Source organism: Leptinotarsa decemlineata, unplaced genomic scaffold (genome assembly GCF_025532065.1).
Source record: "Leptinotarsa decemlineata unplaced genomic scaffold, Ldec_3_MD MMD2_tig00026307_RagTag_RagTag, whole genome shotgun sequence".
Taxonomy (NCBI): Eukaryota; Metazoa; Arthropoda; class Insecta; order Coleoptera; family Chrysomelidae; genus Leptinotarsa; species Leptinotarsa decemlineata.
In genome coordinates, this window is record NW_027412681.1 from 15,921,266 (window position 1) to 15,941,257 (window position 19,992).

Here is a 19,992-nt window from a genome sequence, read left to right on the forward strand (position 1 = left end):
TGGTTCCAGTTAGAAGACCTAGAATTCCCAGGCTACATCTAACATGACTATATATGAATGCGTTATAGGCAGCCACTTTATATATATGTATATATATATATATATATATATATATATATATATATATATATATATATATATATATATATATATATATATATATATATATATACCTATATATAATCTTATTAGTCAGTGGGCGGCTATGCTTGAAGACTGGGGCTCTAAACAAATCTAAAGCTATTAGGTATTGGCTATTAGCCAGGAGAGTAACCAGACTACGATTTATTAATTAACGCGAAATTACAGCATTTCAGAAGAATTTATTACTTCATTAGTAAAAATCATTTTCCAGTTTTGCATTGTTTACTATTCTGTGATTTTGCCACATAATTTAAATTTCAGTGTTCTGTGGACAAAATCAAACTCAATCGATCTACTGTCACAGCACAAAATAAAAACAATTGCTCTCTTGACATAAATTTTTAAATTTGTCATAGTCATAAATCAATTTAATTATAACAACATTCTAATTCATCGCATTGTGAGAAAAAAGGATAATTGACTGATCTTTTTTTTTAATTTCCTAATGGCTACTGGTGAATATGAATGCCTAATCAAACAAGAGGTAGGGCCCATTGGTGATGAAACAGATACCCAAAATTCTGATCCATTTGAAGTAAGTCTCTCAAAGAATGAATTAGAGCTAGAACAAATCAAAAGTGAAGAATTCATTGACGTTGTTGATCACCACATTAAATCTGAGAAGGTCCAGGAAGAACTAAATGAAGGGTTATTTTGTGAGGTGTGCAAAGGAGTTTTCAGTTCAACCGATTTTCATATTCCTGATGGGTTAAGATTGAACTGTAATTGTCCATACCAAAATAAGTCTAATGATATTCAAGGTAATGATATTAAGAAACTCAAACCTCTTAGCTATGGCTCAGGCAACATTTATTTTAGCAAAAATAAAGTAAGCTTTTTGATATGTTCATATACTTTATTTTGGTAATGTCGAATTGACATGTTTATGATCAAAGTAGTGCTCAATTTAGATGGTGTAAAACTCATTCAGTGGCCTTCTCAATAGCTATGTTTTTTGATAACAGAAATGACCAATCTCATTGTTTTTATGCTCTTTGATTCCTCTTCCAGTTGCTACTTTTCATTCCATCTCAATCGATTGAATCTTCTGAATGAAGTAATGGGAAATGTGAAATCTAAGATTATTTTTCATAATTGTTAATATTGATAATGTTATTCTTACCCTTTTTTGTGGAAGTAATTCAGGTTATTGTACCGGTTCTGGTGGTAAACCAAAAAAACATTCCGTAAATATTGCTCACAATATGTTAATGCCAAGTTCTTCTATGGGGAGCAAAACCTGGAATTAGGTTTCAACCGATATTATTTAAATAAATTCAAAAGTGTACTATTTGTATTTCTTGCATGCATGCATTTTATTCTGTGGAAGGGTATTTAGTTTTCATGTTTTCATTTCATGATGTTTTTAATATTAATTTTATAGTGTCTTAGGTAGAAAGATAGGCAGGTTTTCAACATTTCAGTTTTTTCTTTTCTCTATCATTAAATTATTTTGATATAAAGATTTTGTACTAGTATGTAAATCTATAATTGACTAAAAAATATTACTGGAGTTTTATCCCAACACCAAACCATAATTTTAACCGTATTTAAAATAATGGTTTGGTGTTGGGATAAAACTTATTATTATTATTATAAGGTTACTACTACTAAGACAAAAGTGTCAACAATACTAAAGGCAAAAATACTTTATATCAATCATTCTTCGACTTGAGTGTAGCACATATTTTCCCCTTAATATATTGGTAAAATATTCTTGAATAGATTCAAAGTAATTGTTGGGAAAGAATTAAGTAAAATGGTAGTGAAAAAGGGATTCCATACATTTTTATTGAATAATTGCTTTTGTATGATTTCCTTGTTTTAACTCATTATTGTTCTTTTTCAAATGTCAATTTGCTTTGTTTTTTATATTTTGATGTACACGTTCACTTCAAGACAATATATTTTAATTAGAGATGAAATAAATAGCAGTTAAGCCGGATACTGGATATTTGGTCAACCTTGCAGCCAGATATTAGGCCGCCTAATTCATTTTCTAAGTTTTACAAATATTGTTTTAACCGGTTTTCGGCCGGATAGGCATTAGTTATCCGGTATGCTGCTGGATAGGCAGCCGTTTGTTGTATTCATGTACGCATGTATTTTTTCCAAGTTGTCTATTCTGCGTATTTGTCATTAATATAATTTATTTTGGAGTTTCATTTGCTGTTGTATTTATCTAACATTTAGTTTTCTTAATATTCAGTTGAAGTAATGTGAATGATTAACATGACAAATATACAGAGTAACCAACTCAGAAAAAACACATATTCTCCAAATAAAATCCCCATTTTCACTCAATTTTATTAGCTTGTCCATGAATTTGTCCAATTTTCCATTTGTCCATAATGGTTTTGTCTGTTCATGTATATAATTTGATAATATGTTAGTTATTGTGTTGTGTTGTTCTGATTCTGAAGTAATGTTTCTACATTTTTTCAATACATATTGCATGACAAAATGTAATGGCATAGTGATGTGAAATAAATTGCTCTTTTACATAATACCATTTTCTTACAGATCCTGGAATCATTCATTTCGAAATTCAAGAAGAATCAATCGATCAGAAGGAAAAAGATAGTTTTGATGTATTATCCAGTCCTGAATACTATTTGAATTCAATTGAAGAGAAAAACGAAATTGAGACAAAAAATTGGAATAAAGAAACTGATACGAAATCTGTTGAAAACAGGTCTACAAGGAAGATTCCATTTCATTGTAAAATATGTTCAAAAGCATTCATTCGAACTTGTGATTTGAAAGCGCATGAAAGAACACACACCGGTGAAAGACCATTCAAGTGTAATTTGTGCTTCAAATCTTTCGCTCAGCGTGGAACTTTGAGGTTGCATGAGAAATCTCACACTGGTGAAAGGCTGTTTAATTGTAGCATCTGCTCAAAGTCATTCATTCATCTGACAAATTTGAAAAGGCATGAAAAAACTCATACTGGTGAAAAACCATTTCTATGTAAAATCTGCTCAAAATCTTTTGTTCGTAAGTCAAGTCTCGTGATTCATTTAAGAAGCCATAGCGGTGAGAAACCATATAATTGTAAAAATTGTTCAAAATCTTTCAGTCAGAGCGGTAGTTTGAGATCTCATGAGAAAGTTCACACTGGAGAAAAACCATATCAGTGCAAATTTTGCTCGAAATCGTTTAGTCAAAATAGTTCCTTGAAATTACATGAAAAAACGCATACGGGAGAAAAAACCATTTCAGTGTAAATTATGCTCAAAATATTTCACTCAGCGTGGAACTTTGAGATTGCATGAAAAAACTCACACCGGTGAGAAACCCTTTCAGTGTAAAATCTGCTTAAAGTCATTCATTCAAGTAACGGATTTAAAAAGACATGAAAAAATTCATACGGGAGAAAGACCATTTCAGTGTGAAATCTGCGCAAAAGCTTTCATTTGTAGATCAAATCTTGTAATTCATTCAAGAACTCACACTGGTGAAAAACCCTTCAAATGTAAAAAATGCTCAAAATCTTTCATTCAAAGTTATAGTTTGAAGTTACATGAAAAAACTCATTTGACATAAATTTTAAGGTAATTTTATTCATTCATTAACAGGAAACTTATTTTACAAATTTTATTTTACATTTTTGTAGAATATACAAATGAAAACAATCCATACTTGTGAATTACTTTGTTATGAACTAGATAAAAGTATATAATAATAAGCTGCCAGAATTTATGAGAAATGAGACTATACCTCCAAGATTCAAAATCACCATGAAAAAAATAATTGCAAATAATGACTCTTTTATATGAAATCATGAAATTGCTAGATGTCTTTATATTTATGTAATTTGTGTTGGTACTGTCAATATATGGGTGCTTTTTTTCCACATGATTCTTTGTAATGACATGTTCTGTATCCAACGGTGTCCTTGAATGAAATAAATAATTTATCAGTTAACTAATTTAGTATTCCAATAATTTTTCTGAAAAAAGGTTGGTTGGGTAACAGGATAAAATTTTTCTTAAAAAAGGCTTGAAAAGTAGTTTCTTCGTGTTAATATTACTATTTTAAAAACCACTAGAAATATTAGACACATTTAAAAAAAATAAAAAAACATTGGAACAACCAATTTTCAAGGCAACATCAACCCAGAACGACATTCGTTTGTTTCATGTCGTTATCTTGTTGATGTCTCAAATATTTGGGTGTTGCATTTTTTTTTTAAATCCATCTAATATGTCTAATGGTTTTTAAAATACTAATACTAACACGAAGAAACAACTTCTAGAGTCCTGAAAAAGAATTTAATAAAATTCGAAACGTTGGCCAGAAATATTGTATTTGAAAAAAATTGATCCTGTTACCCAACCAACCTTTCTTCAGATAAATAATTTATGTTTTCATTTCTGTTTGCAAGTCTGGTATTCTGTTCTTCGGAAAATATAATTAATGTGACCGATGGCTCTGTGAAAAAGTTGTAAGTTACTAATTCGTTTCACAGAAATTTTCAACTTTAATTCTTCCAAAGTAAAGGACAATTAATAATAATAATACTAATTAACGATTTCATTGGTAAAATGAAATTCACAATGGAAAAAATATCTTAGAAAAATTACCTACCTAAGGACAGAATTATCACTGATTCGCACCAGGTGAGGAATGGGGCAAGTGCTTTTTTTCACTCAACCTAAAAAATTGATTAATACAAGGTGTGAAGACAAATAAGCGACTTTACAAGTTACTGAAAACTACTTACTGTGTATTATAAATATCCCTAACATATTGACGTTGCAAAATAACTGATTACTCAAGTATACATGATGAATACCACAGGTCGCAATATAGAACCTTGTGAGATTCCATTCTTTGTGTGCAGTGAAGCCAATATATTGGAGGATAGGAAGTAATAACATATGTTTAATGTGGTCAAGGGCTTGACTAATCAAGCATTACTGAAGTCGTCAACTGTTTTTTGTTGATCGCCTTAAAGATGTCATAGGTAATATTCAGAAGAGCAGTAACACAGCTGTGTTGAGATATGAATATCTACTATAACTTGGGAATAATACTGTTCGAATCTAGGTGAAACTGATTCTGGGAAAATATTATTTTTTTGAACTCTTTGGATAGTGTGCAGAGTATGCTTATTTCAAATCAGTAAATGTTATCTGAAAGAAATATTTGAAGAATGCAGAGGTCGAAGATGAATTTGAATTTTTTGAGTGATCGAAGATTTAATTGTGACAATATTTCGACATAATGATAAGTGCCAACTGTTGAAAAACTTTTTTAAATGCTACATACCTGATAAATTTATTCTGAATCATTTCAATTTTCTCAATCTGATACAAGTAATAAGGTAACCAAACTGTGGGGACATATTCAGAAAGAGGTTTAACTAGGGAGCAGTACAGAATATTGATTGTGCTAATAAAAAATTGTGATTGATTGATATGGAAATAAAATGTCAATTTCATTTCGAATGTAACTTGCATTGAAAAAGGAATATTTATGGGAGAAGTTTTTTTTTCTGCTTCAACATTAGTAAACAAAAAATGAGGATACTTTCAAAAAAAGGAAGAGAGAAAATAACTACTCTAAAAACTATTCATAGAAATAGTGGAGCATAGACATCCTTTCATACACAAACTGGAAGAAACGATACCTTTGCAACTATTTTCACATAAAGATATAATCACTATAATTAAACACAATCATGAAATACAAATCAATTCAGAGTATTAAGTTTATAAAAAAAAAATGAAGAAAAAAAGAACGACATATGCCTCATCACTCACAAGCGGCGACGTGCCACTATATGGGTGTCTACAATATGCGTGTAATGCCCGTTGTAAGTAGTCCCTCTGTGATTCGAAAGTGCATATAGATTATAACGACAAGGAGCCATATTCTCTGCTACATAATTGCTCATATATAGAAGTCAATGGCAACTTTCAATTTGTCTCTAAATCTTTCTGTTGGAGATAATTATTTTAAATGAATTACTAAAATACGGGGAAACTTATAGATAGATAGGGACTTTGTACATTTTCTTCTTTCCTTGCATCTCGAACACGTTGGTTTTTCATCTCCATCCAGAGTTTCCTCTCTTGTGAAGGAATTCAAGCAATGTGATAAACTCAATTGACCAGTTCTTTGTGGTATGGGGAGAGGCAAATCCCAGAAAGGATCGAAGGTTACTGATGAGTGTCCACAGTGTGTGCACTTCATAGTGGATTTTAATTGACCAATGAAATTGTCTACAATCTTAGAGTTGTTCATATTCAAATATCTCAGCCAGGACTCTTGTGTTTTTCTGCTGTCGCTCAATTTTTCGTCAATCTCCGTTAAGATCGGTTCAGGTTTCTCAGAAATTCTGTTGAGGTCCTCATGTAAACCTTCTAAATGATATCGAAGGACTTGGGCGTCCAGAACCCATGAATCGTGGGGCAAATCTTTGAATCTGACTTCGGCATCGTTAAAAGAGATTTGCGACAGATAATGCTCAATTGGGGATGATGATAGGATTGGATTGGCAGTACCGTCACAGGTAGATACTGATAATTCACTTAGTGTTTTTGATTGTGGAATTGTACCTAAACATGAAGCTGCATTTCCTCTTTGAATCAGAATGCTAATTTTTTGAATCAAGAAAGGGGTAGCTCTTGCGTCATTCGTCTCTTTGGAAATGCTAATGCCGATTCCATGAATGAGTTCCAATGCTTGGGGGCCTAAGGTACCAAATGTTTCGATTCCTATTGCATAAAATTATCTCCCAAATAATTTTATTTTCGGGTTTTTGACAATTCCGCTGATGAAGCTGCTGCACCGCTGAATACAGAAGTCGAAGAAACGTGACAAGGAACCAAAGTATCGACGCAGGTGAAATCCCAGACAAACGGTTTTCCTCTCCGCCAAGGAATGAGAGTCATGCCATCTGGTCGTTTCCCATCATCGCCGCAAGTGCCTGGGGGTTCTAAGATGGAAGGTATATTTGCCGAACCTAAGGCACGTTTGATGACAACATTCACAGCTTGATGACGGGAAAAGAGCCCAGCGCTATATCTAAAACTCAATCCATGATATCCTCGGGTGTCTACTTCCACTCCACATTTGCATTTGTGTTGACATAAATATTGGAACCTAGTCGGAGGCTTACAGCAACTCTAAAAGATTCATTGTCCAATAATGTACCAAGGGATGAAACTGGTAAGGCATCCAACCAAGCACCTGCATGCCTTGATGTCACTGCTTTTATACGTTATACAGGAGATTTAGCCAAGTCTAACAAATTATTCAAGGCATTTTTTACCAGAGGAATATCCCAGGTTTGTTGAACATTTTTTCAGGTACTTGGAACTTCTGGACCAGTTCGTGAGATCCATTGTTGTTCGACCTCACTCAAATTGTTACCCAATGGAAAGGAGGGTGGTAAAATTCAATCTATCATATTGGTCACACTAGAACTTGAAGATAGGAAGGCAGGTAGTGAAAGATCAGTGATTGTACGAATGTCCAAACCTCCATAAGATACAGGAAGAGTAGCCTGATGCCATGCATCGCTCTCCAATTGATTAATCAAAAAAAGTCGAAGAGTGTTACGAATTTCTTCATCAAACTTGATCAGATAAGTTTGGTGATGCCAGGTTGGAAAACATCTCATGAGATGGAGGAGCTTTGGAATAGTCAAACAGTTACTGAGAAGATGGAAAGCTACATGTCTTGGAAGAGCATGAAAACGAGAAGACAATTCTGAAATAATGCAATTTTTCCTCAAAAAAAGTAATGAATGATTTTTCTGTGAGAGGGGAACCAAGAGTAATTCAATTATTTATGTCAATTATTTTGATTCCAGGAGCAATGTCATTGAATTCGAAATATTCAAATCAGGTTCACTTAGAAAATAAATTTCATATTTATGGAAGTTTAGTTCCAAGCCCAATCTCTTTGACTTTTTAATGACAGACGAAAGGATATTGAGAACTTCTTCATCTAAATACCAAGCATTGAACTCTTTTCAAATTTTTGATTATATTGTCTATAGACAGGCAAAAGAGAGCAGGTGCTAATGGATCTCCTTGCTGTACTCCACGCTCTAATGATATTGTGTTTTCATCAAATGTCAGTATAGAAGCCTGTTAGTAGCATTGAAATACAAAAGGATATAATTCTGGAACAGTATTTTGAACCGAGTCCAAGGAGAAGTCTCGAGTCAGCATATTGAAAGCATTTTTATAATCCAATTTAAGAAAAACTTTTCCGTCCTTGGACTCGTGTTCATTAATATAACTTCAGGCAGCGTGGGATACCGCTTCACAACAACTTGGAGATCCGAAACCATATTGAAGTGGACGGAAAAGATTTCCTAGTTTTTCCTTCAGCTTGAATGAAGTCCGTTTTGCAACTAAACGGCGAAACACATTGCAGACGGCAATCGGTCTAATTCCACCATCTTCTTTTTTCAAAGCACATATTTCTTCGTTCACAGTACCTGATAGCAAAACATTACAAAGGGCTGTTAGCGATGATAAAATCTTTGATGCTGCAGAACCAGCACTATAACTTATCAAGTCCTGCAGATGAGATGGCCTCAAAGAATCCAAACCTTCAGAAGAACTAGTATGAAAAGACATAATTGCTTGACGAACTTCATTCTCATTCACTACTAAAGAACTAGTTGAAAAAGAGTCAGTTTGGTAACAAATTCGAGTTTTTTACTGAGGATACTTGGACTGGAGTTAACGAAAGGTTTCCGTGCTGAAATTTGCCAGTTTGTCATCAGAACATAAAATTTTCACAGCTCCAGAAAGAACTCCATCAGATACTTCATTTATCACCATCTTGATTAGGATAGACTCCGGATTTTTAAATTTCTTGATAAATTTAGTTTCAGCAGGTTCAAATGTTGTTTTATTAAAGTTTTTCTTTAAAATACTTGTCAGAAATATTTTGCGTTTGCCATTATCATATGGAATTTCGAAGTTTTTGTAAAAAAGTTTCTCCCAGGATATGAGATATCATAGTACATACCACACTGTATCCTGCATCTACAAACGTCAAAGACACCGCCCATGAATGGATAACGAATAAACCATCAACCTGAAATAATAAATGCCATACGTTGCAAGGGAGCCAAGCCTCCGACCGCTTTAAAAAACACAAGATTCGCGAGACCGAACCAACCAGCGACATACGTCCCGATTTGTAATTTCAGTTGCGGAAATTATAGCGTTAGAGGAGGCTAGCCTCCAGTTGGTCTCCGTTAGTGTACGACTGTGTTTGTTTTTTATTCAATTATTCGAACGGAATGCCGTGACGGACCGGGACTGAAAAATATTTCGGTAAATCGTTTTAGTGTTTCTTGATAATATTTGTTATTTGTGTATAAAACATGCAGTATTGTATTATAGCAGTGCTTTTTGGTAATATTTTTAAAGTGTTTTATTTCAATTTTCGGTAAGTTTTTTTTCCATTTATTATGAATGAGTTGGACGAAATTAAAAAATCTGACGATATAGTCGATTGGTTGCTGACGAATAATTTTAAGTCTTTATCTTATGATAATAAATTTTACATTATCAAAACTCTGGGAAGGCTTCAACCAAATTTGATTTCAATTAAAGCGTCAGATAATCGACGAAATCGAGGATTTAATATTAGTTGGTACGATAAATAATGCGATTGGTTAACCGGCTCCATTAAACGAGAAAAACTTTTTTGTTGGCCCTGTGTTTTATTTTCCGTACAAACCGAATACCAAACGTGGTCTGAAATAGGATACTCCGATTTAAAAAAATTACCTCATTCTACAGAAAGACAGTTTGAATCTTAGGAGCATATATTTTCGTCTTGTAAATTAAAATTGTTTAGCAAACAAAATATAGTAACAGCTTTAGATACAGCTCAAAAAGGCCATAATTTCTTTTAATAACCAGGTTAGGGAAAATCGGTCGAATTTAAAAAGACTTATCGATATTACGATTTATTTGGGTTCCCAAGAATTAGCTTTTGCGCGGACACGTTGAAACCGAAGATTCGATTAGTCGCGGCAATTACAAAGAACTTTAATTGTTATGGGGCAAACATGATTCACAAGTTGGCACTTTTTTAAACGGTAGCGTTTTTTCGGGCACCTCAAAAACCATCCAAAATGAGCTAATAGACAGTGTGGCATATATTATTAAGAAAAATATAAGCAAGAAGATTGAAAGTGTTTCTTTTTTTGCATGGGAAATTTATGACACTACCGATATTACCTGTACATCACAACTTCCAATCGTTTTTAGATATTTGTGATATACTGTTTGGAACCTTTGGTGTAGTAATGAATATTACCGGAGTTTTTTCCCAACACCAAATCGTTATTTTTACACCTCGACACGTGTTTCGATCACCAAGTGATCATCTTCAAGATCAAGATCTTTGGTGTTGGAAAAAAACTCTGGTAATATTCGTTTTTAGATATGTCAAAGATGGTAATGTGGTAGAACGTTTTATGGGTTTTCATGATGTTTCATCTGGGCGCACAGCTGGCGATTTGTTTAATTTTTTAATTCGTACGTGTGACACCTATAATTTTAGGCAAAAGTTGATTGCGCAAACCCATGATGGGGCTGCGGTCATGGCCGGCCATTTAAATGGTTTACAAACTAAAATAAAGTCTATAGCTACTCATGCACTTTTTACGCATTGTCATGTCAATGCCCTAAATTTAGTATTAGGCAAAGCGTGCAACAACATAAAAGATTGCCGCGTATTTTTTTTTTCAAGTTTGTCTGGATTTTCGGCATTCTTTTCAAAATCCACCAAAAGAAGCCATGTTTTAAATGAAATATGTGGTAGCCGAATGCCAACTTTTGCTGCTATGCGTTGGAATTCTACATCTAGAGCAGTAATTTCAGTGCATTCAAACAAAGACAAATTGATTGATGTTCTTTGATTTTATCTAAACAGTGACGATTTTAAAACCGACGACCAAAGTCTTAGAGAGGCGAGAGGTTTCAAATATATTTTAAATGATCACAAGTTTTTTTCTTGTTAGAAATATTTAAATTAATATTTGAACATACCGATGTTGTTTTTTCTATTATTCAAAATAAATAAACAAATATTAATTTCTTAAAACAACGGTTAAACAATTTAACAGAAATTTTGATGAATTTTAGAAATAACGATACATTTTTTAATAATATTTTCGAATCAATTGATTTAACTTTCGAATCGCCGGCGCCGAAAAAAAGAAAAACCAATTTAGACTTACCCCATTTTAGACAAAATTATAAACAGATTTATAATGAAATATTGGACACCTTTTTAATGCAAATCAAAGTTAGATTTGAAGATTTACCTAAATTAAACTACTTTGATTTGTTGTTTGAAAAATTTTCGTCCTATACCAAATATTTTCCCCAAAAACTTTTATAAGGACTTTACCCTGCGTCCGACACGTGAGGTGTGACATACCCCAGCCGTAGAAAATTCCATATAACTTTTCGAAATTGGCGCCCCAGCGTCGGATATATTCAGTAGCTTCCGCATATAGCCTCCACTCTAATATTCACATCTCAAATCAGTCGTCGTTTGACGTATGTCTGGACCATGCAGAAATGAACTGCAAATCTTGCGTAGAAATGGCAAATATTGATGACACATAACTTTTTTTTATGATTTTCGATAATATTTTTTTTATTTCAAATTTATGATGTTTTATTATCTGTTTAAACCAGCAATTTGATATTTATTCAGTCGTTTTATGTGCAAAAGACTTCTTCGAGTAAATCTATTTTTTCCACTAAAAGAACCCATTGTTTTGGTAAAGACGGAATATAACGATTTTTTGCTCGTTTTGGTGAATCTAAAATTATTTTATTGCAAAATAAATATGACAGTATAGAATTCTCATAACAACAATGTTGAAATTCAAAAAAAAATCAATTTCAACAGAAAAATCATATTGGGGTCTCACACACCCCACGTGTCTATAAATGTTACAGGAGTCCACATGTCGGACGCAGGGTTGATAGCTCAGTATCCATTTTTCGATGTTATTCAACTGAAAAATGAATTAATCGTAATGTACAGCAAACCTCAAATGTTTCAAAATTGCAAGTCTCCTTCAGATTTATTAAATTTCATGTTTGAAAAATTAAAAATAATTTATATTAAATAACTCAAAGACAACCCTTTTTCCTTGTTTTTGTTTTTTTAATGGTCAGTTTTATATTTATAATTTTCGGCAATACACAATTTTTGTTTGCATTTATGCAAATATTACGTATTTTGCTTTAAATAGGTGCGGTACTCCAAAAAATTTTCGCGACTCCGACGGGGTTTTCTGTTTGTATATAGTCTTTATGACTTTAGCCCTGTTCTCTAATGCACGAGCCGTCACTAATCCCCACTGCAGATGTCCTTAGAAGCATACAAAACGTTTGGAACTACAAGTTCAACCTCGCCCTATATATCCCGAATTTTGTTATCTCTAATATACTGTATTAGTCAATGAATAAAACACTATGTTATTGTCATGCATCTCAATTACTTAGCAAAAGTTTTTTCAATTCTGTCTTGAATAAATTGAGATTTGAAGTCTTTATGTCAGCGGGTAGTTGATTATATGCATGCAAACCTTTGAAGAAAACCGAATTTTGTGGAATATGAAATCGATCAAGATTATTCATTTGTAGTAGTTCTGTAAAAATATAACAAGCAATTCCGTAAAAATCTTTTGGAAGTTTTACACTTGAATAAGGGGTTTATTTGAAATTTCATCAGATAGTTCATATCATGGAAAACCTATTTAATTATAAACATTGTTCTAGATATCCAAGTTACTGTGCTAGTTTTGAATGCACGATTAGGAAAAACATTTTAGTGTTATATGTGTTGGTTGAACCTCATAATTCATTTAGAATATCAAACTATACTCTTGAATACTTTTGTAGTGGTGGTCAAAAAGAAATGAATACGTAGTACCGTTTGAATATTACAAATACCTATTACGTTGTACACCCTCAACATACTTCCACTGAAGGTAGTGATATTGTTTCTGTATCCTGATGATTTTATCCATTACCAAAGAGACATTCTTGATCTCTTAGTACAGTTCAAATTAAAGAATGATTACTCATTGAGTAAACGTTCCAAAAACTATTCAATATTTGAAGGATCTTATGGTGGTCTTAGTGGTGATATATTTGAATGCCTGGAACAGAATTACTTCAGTTCAACAACCCTTTATACAGACAGCACGGCAATGACTATCTGTTCATGAGCAGATTCGAACTGGAAGTGAAGTAGGAGGGTGTTAAAGTGTTTTCCATGGGCTCAGATACGATATGTAAGTAGATGATGGATTTGAGATTTTTGGCACAAATAAAAGTAATAATGTTAATAGTTTATTTGTCAGTAAGCGAAATGTAGAAATGTACATGGTAATCAGCAAAGACAAACAAAAGGTGAAGTATTGGATCTGTTGACCGATTCTACTACACTTTTTCTGCAAGGCAAAAAAACGTAAAATGAAAGCAATACAAAAAGAGTTTGAAATACTCCTAACTAATGCGAACAAACAGAAATTCCCAGAAATAATAAAATCAAACATAAATGAAGAACATTTCAACCAACGATTGTTACTGCTGTGGAAGTAGTATATTTTCTCATTTTTTTTAAAACATGAGAGATGAAGCAAATACCTACTTGAAAATTTCCTTATTGTCTGAAGGGATATCAATCATATTTTTTTCCTCAGATTCAAATTCTGCCCGTCAGTTTTGAATGGAATTTGCTTGACTAAATATTCGGGGGTTTCACTTCTGAGGATTCCATAAAAAAAGCAATTCGAATTTAACCTACGGAGAATGTACATGTTCTGCTATACCCATACTTAACAACCTATTGTTGTTTTTATCCACTCCGTTGAAATTCGTGAAATGAACTTCGATAGAAATGTGGCACAATTGGGAAAATGTTATAAAAAGTTTCCTCTTATATAGATATAAATAGATACATTTTATATTGTGTTTAGCATAGCCCAAAAACTCATAAGTTCCTTTCCTCTCTCTCTCTCTAATTAATAACCGTTGCTTCCCACTCGGGAGCATTTAGCATTACTCCATAATTAATAGCAATTAAAAGCAAACGACGCTGTCTTGTGGGATTCCCCGTCCCATAGTCGCGATCCTTGACGTCTCAGTTGCATCGTTTCTCATTTGTTTCGTGGTTGGTGTGAATTGTTAAACGTGTAGTGATAAAAAAAAATATTAGAAAATTGAAATCTGATATTTACGAAAATTAAAAGGATTGATTGAATCATATTGAATACTTTTTGGTAAGATAATGTTATAATTAAATTACTTTCCTAGTATTTCTACAGACGAAACCTATAGATTAATTTTAATTTATTTAGATAAGGATCAATACTGAACAAAAAATAGCCTCGAAAATAACTTATATCTACTGTACTGTACTAGCATATTGCTTAACTAGTTTATGAGAAAATACTCTCACATTACAACAGAACAACTGGCTTTATTTTTTTAGTGAGAATCAAACATTGAGTGAAAAATGCCCCGGGGAGTGCATACATCCAAAAGAAAAAGAGGATTTCAGCAAAGGAAAGCCAAATAGGCTAGAATGGATGTAGCTCAGAATATGTCTGGATCAATTTCTAAATTTGTTACAAAAACGGATGACAGTCCAAGTTCATTAAAAAAAAACTAGTTTTCACCTTTATGCAAATGCAAGATATGTTTTAGATAATATTAGCTCATCTTCAGGAAGCAACATTGACAGGACAGAATTAATTAATACGAACGAAGATGCTGCTGAAAATATTGGTATAATAGTACTAATAGTGCTACCGATGAGAAAGATACTACTGACGTAAAATCAACCATTTTCATACTTTAAGGATGTGTCAGAATAGAGTATTTATGTTCCTTAAAATGTTCGCATGAAGATAATAAAAAAAGAAAGTGAATATTCTCAAAACAGGGAAGGACCATTTGCCACTGTATCTACACACGGAAACAAAATGAAAGGCTACGCACGTCATCTTTCATGGTTGGTTTTATGAAATTATGACTTATAGTGGAAAAATGCAACGGTCATGGAGGGTTTATTCCCCTACCACTAATAACCTGGACTGCTTCTGCTGTCGTTTATTCGCTATGTAGGACCATCTACGACTGGATTTCAAAAGTGGTGGAAACTAAATCCGAAAGTGTCTGACCATATACAAATGAACATCTAGGAAATCTTGAGGAATGAGTCTCAAATTGCATAAAATAATAGATGATGCAGCTTTGTAATTGATGGAAACATAAAAACAGAGGTGAAAGAATCTTTTGAATAAATTACTGGATATAACTTTATTTCTGGCTAAACGAAACTTGACATTTCGTGGATATGATGAAGGACAGGACTCTAAAAATAAAGGCAATCTTTTAGAATTAGTCAAACTATTATCAAAGTATTATGTAGTGTTGAAAGAACACGTGTTGAAATTGGAACAAGATAAAACTTCAAAAGTATCATATTTGTCGCTAGATACACAAAATGAATTCTTTAATGTTTTATCAAACCATGTGAAAATTAAGCTTGACAACGAAATTGAATCGGCGAAATATTTTGATATTATGTTTGATAGCACACTTGACATTTCACATATTGACCAAATGTCGGAAGTGATACGTTATGTGAACATTGAAAATAGAAAAATAGACGCCAAAGAAGTATTCTTAGGATCTAAGCGAAGAAATTCTTCAGAAGCGTGAGACCATATGTTATCACTAAGACTCTGGCCAATGATAGATATGAAGTCAGTGATAGGAAGGGTTTGAAAAGATCGCTAAGAAAGTATACAGGAGTATATGCCATAAATGAGATGAAGCCTTTCACGACCGATGTTAAAAGTAGTGACAGTGAGCAGAGTGCTCACCCCGATGACGAATGAAATACTGGGAAAACGAGCTCGCAACCGGAGACTTCAGACTTTCTATTATTTTCTTTCAAACTGATTGTTCTTAGCTCAAGGTCGAGCGGACGAAAAAATAAATGGGTGACCTAAGAGTTTGTGATGGGTAATCGGTCAGTCAACTCGACTCAGCCAAGCGAGAGCGTGGTTATTCATTTTATTGTTATATCCATATCGAAAAAGGGGTAATGGTGTAGTTGTTGAGTTTAATTGTGAATTGTTGTATTTTTGTATCTTTTATTACATATGTTTCACTGATATTTCTCAAGCAACATTACCTGTGAATCACGGAGGGTTGGGTCTGCGCTCAGCATCATAAGCATTAATGTCTTCCATGAATTAACAATGTTTCGCAATCTCCCAGTCTCCTTCACTAATATAATATATGATTTAGCCGTCGAAGGCGAATCTTTTTAGATGGTAAATGAAAAATGGACTCATGGTTTGAGCTGCAGAAAGAGTTCTGGAAGTTTTCCAAGACATAATCAAACCAACGACATCATGAAAAGGGATTTATTACCCGTAATATCCCTAGAAATGCGGCAAAGGCAAAGCTGTCGTTGGGATTTCATTTCACATGTGCGGACACACTGTTGCCATAATTAGCAAGAAAGCAAAACAGCAGAAGTACCGAAATGTTGGAAATAACTTCCTATCATGTGGCTGTAGAAACTTTCGCTGTATTTGGCCCCTCACATCTTAATTTCTTCGATGAAATTGGTAGAAGGATGACTGAATAAACTAAAGAAAAAAGATGCACCACCTTTCTGATACCAAAAATGAGTTTCGCTATACAGCGTGGTAATTCAGCCAATTATCTTTTTCTCCCAAACTCAAAAGGTTTGCCATAATTCTATCCAATTCAGTTTCAAGCATTTTAGCTTCGAATTCCTCATCCTGCTGCCGGTCCATTGATTGGGAGAATCATCGCATCCGTGATTACTCTGAAAAAAACAGCAGGGGCGAATGTAGCATTGACAGTTACAACATTAGATCAGTGATACAATGATACATTCTTCAGTTGAAACCGTTGGGCTTAATGGGTTGAAAAATATTGGCAATACCTGTTCATGAGCAGTGTAATTCAATATTAAAAAAAGGATGCGTACAGGAAATATATCAATATGTACTAATATTTCTAGTATGAAGGGTGCTTTATTCAAAGCGTTCGCAGAAGTTATCAAGGAATTATGGTCACAAGATTCATCTGACAGAATAGTAAGCATAATCTACTTTAAAATTTTGATTCAAAGATTTGACTCTCGATTCAAGGGTTATGCCCATCAAGACGCCCAGGAGTTTTTTCCGATATATTTTAAAAGGTTTACATTAGAACATTAAGTACTGAGAAACCTAATCTGATCTTGACAGAGATTGACTGAAAATTGCGCGGAAAAGCATAAGAGTCCTGGCCGAGAAATTTGAGGACATACAACTCTAAGATTGTAGATAATTTCGCCGGTCAATAAAAATCAGTAACCTTCAATCATTCTGGGACTTGTCCCGAAGTCCCACCTGTTCATAAAAGTTTTTAATTATTTTTCAATACAATTTAATTTTCCTCATGAATTTTACTCTGCGCATTTCAATTTGAATCAAATTTATAATTGAATAGTTCATTATTTCTCTCTCTTTAACAAGGAGGTCATTCTCAACAGAACACTGTTTTTTATATAAGTATAGTGTCGGCTACATATTTTCATTGATAACCCCCTCTGATTTTTCAAGGATTGTTTCTTGTGTCTCTCAAAGGATGATTCCAGGTTCTGCGGAAAATTAAAAAATATTTATGAACGAGTAATTATGACGAGTAATTTCTTCCACCACACTATTACACAGTTGAAAGACCGAACTAGGTAGGTACCTATATAATAATCATTGAATACTTGTTTTATTGAAGATCATAAGTGAAATGCAGAATTAAGTGTGATAATATTCCATACTCACATGGAATATTATCACACTCAAAACTAAGTCATTAGTCGATTTTTGGTGTTTGTTAACGTCTTTGGTATTCATGCTCTCGTTCACAATGACTTTCTCTAGAGCTAATATTATTAGAAGTATCTTCTTGAGAATATTTTCATTAGGTTTCTTTTCAACAATCTTCTGTTGAGCAGTCTTTTTCTTTACAGCTGTTCGCTTTGGCTTCTAAAAGGCTAATCCTAGACTTTTTTGCGTTTATAGGGGTCGTATTTTCATCAGCCCATGCTTGAACTTCTTCAATAATCTCGTTTCTTTATCGACTTCTCTTGTTGTAATAACTTCACCACTAGTTCTCGGACCTGCCTCAATAGTAATATTCTAGAAGATATTCACTTGTATTTCGTCGGAAGGTTTTATTGTATTCTCTATTTCGATGTTCGATTTTCCGTGAATCTTTATGTCGTTAACAATACTTTTCTCTATGTTGCACATCTTTTCTTCCATGCTTGTTTGTTTTTCGAAAATGTTTTGTTCTTCCATGCTTATCTGCTCCTCGATGTTTGCATGTTCCTTGATGTCTATGTGAACCTCGGTCTCGGTGCCTGTTTTTTTTCGTGCATGTGCGATCCTCGATGCCTTTTTGTTCTTCGATGCCCTTTTATTCCCCAATATCCTTTTATTCATCGTTGTTCTGATTCTCAATGTCCTTCTGATCCCCGGTTTGTTCTTCGATGACTTTCTGTATCTCAATATCTATTTGTTCCTCAGCGGCTTTTAGTTTTTCCATAAATATATGCTCCTCGATGCCTATCTGCTCGTCAATGTATATTGTCTCATCGAAAGGAAATTCTGGCAAATCAAAAATAAGTAGATCTTTTTCAGTGTTTATCATTTTTACAGTATCCAGCGGCTCATTTGAATGTTTCTCAGGATTCACATCATCTTTATCAAATTGCCTAAAAAAAGTTCTTCTTGAAATCTTGCAATACAAGGGGATCAATTTATTTCTCTAGAAATTGAAAATAAGCTAGTTTGTCATTTTTTACAGGCGTTATCGGAAAAGTGTATATTGTGAGTGGTGGTGGAAATACTTCTGTGAAGATTCCTGCACTGACACCTGTTGGATATAATCCAACGCCCTTCGTGGTATTAGCCGGGGGAATAGTTGTTTTCTGATAGGTGTCAGTTCATTCACCTACAGTGTAGGTAAGTCGAGACTGACAGTCAGGCCACTACCTTGCACTGACGAGAGGCCAAATAGCCCAAAACCGGTCTGCAAGTGTGCCCGTTTCTATAATTGAAAATCGATTCCAGCAGTTGTATCGCAAACAACATATGCTTCACATAATCTTCACTTCTGTGAAGATTCCTGCACTGACACCTGTTGGATATAATCCAATGCCCTTCGTGGTATTAGCCAGGGAAATAGTTGTTTTCTGTTAGGTGTCAGTCCATTAACCTACAGTGTAGGTAAGTCGAGACTGGTCTGAAAAATTGTTCTTTTAGATAATTTGAAAGAAAACACCTTTTTATCCTTTTCTCATGCTTTTGGCTTAAGAATTGTTATCTTTTTATCACGTGGTTGCAACTGGATTTCGTGTGCCATTTGTGGCCACTAAGTGGCTACTTTAAGAACGTCCTGCCACCATTTGTGCGCGAATTGGCTGGGCGTTGAGAAAACTCAGCTCATCGCATGAAAGCATTTTAACTCAAAAAAAACAGTGATAAGATGCCTACCTGGACTTCATTATAATGTATCATGTAAGAACACATTCATTCAGCTGTCCATACTTACTTTTCCCTGCGTATACTATATGTAGTAGCCGTAAATATAAACAAAATTAAGCTCACTACACAAAAATTAATTGTCATAACTACAACACACAAAGGAGTAAAGAGTTAAGACAACCTTACTCACGTTTGGCGGTGGGACAGGACTCTGCGAGTTATCAAGACATGATTTACTATATCCA

General features: G+C 33.7%; 1 protein-coding gene and 1 long non-coding RNA gene across 2 annotated transcripts; one reads left to right on the plus strand and one right to left on the minus strand.

Moving 5' to 3' along the window:
- Window positions 1-399: 399 nt before the first annotated feature.
- On the plus strand, window positions 400-3,374 carry LOC111516484 (uncharacterized). Its single transcript, XM_023172640.2, has 2 exons — window positions 400-905; window positions 2,668-3,374. The coding sequence occupies exons 1-2, from the start codon at window positions 590-592 to the stop codon at window positions 3,372-3,374; spliced, it is 1,023 nt and encodes a 340-aa protein (XP_023028408.2). The 5' UTR covers window positions 400-589.
- On the minus strand, window positions 3,305-14,218 carry LOC141485126 (uncharacterized). Its single transcript, XR_012467020.1, has 3 exons — window positions 13,816-14,218; window positions 4,738-8,608; window positions 3,305-4,044 (listed from the first exon to the last, which is right to left on the minus strand). It is a non-coding gene; the product is annotated as an uncharacterized lncRNA (long non-coding RNA).
- Window positions 14,219-19,992: the final 5,774 nt, after the last annotated feature.

Excerpts from the sequence above, each read along its gene's own strand:
- LOC111516484 (XM_023172640.2), top strand. The coding sequence starts at position 590 with ATGGCTACTGGTGAATATGAATGCCTAATCAAACAAGAGGTAGGGCCC. Across the intron at positions 906-2,667 it reads TAAGTCTAATGATATTCAAG|ATCCTGGAATCATTCATTTC; the intron begins GTAATGATATTA and ends ATTTTCTTACAG.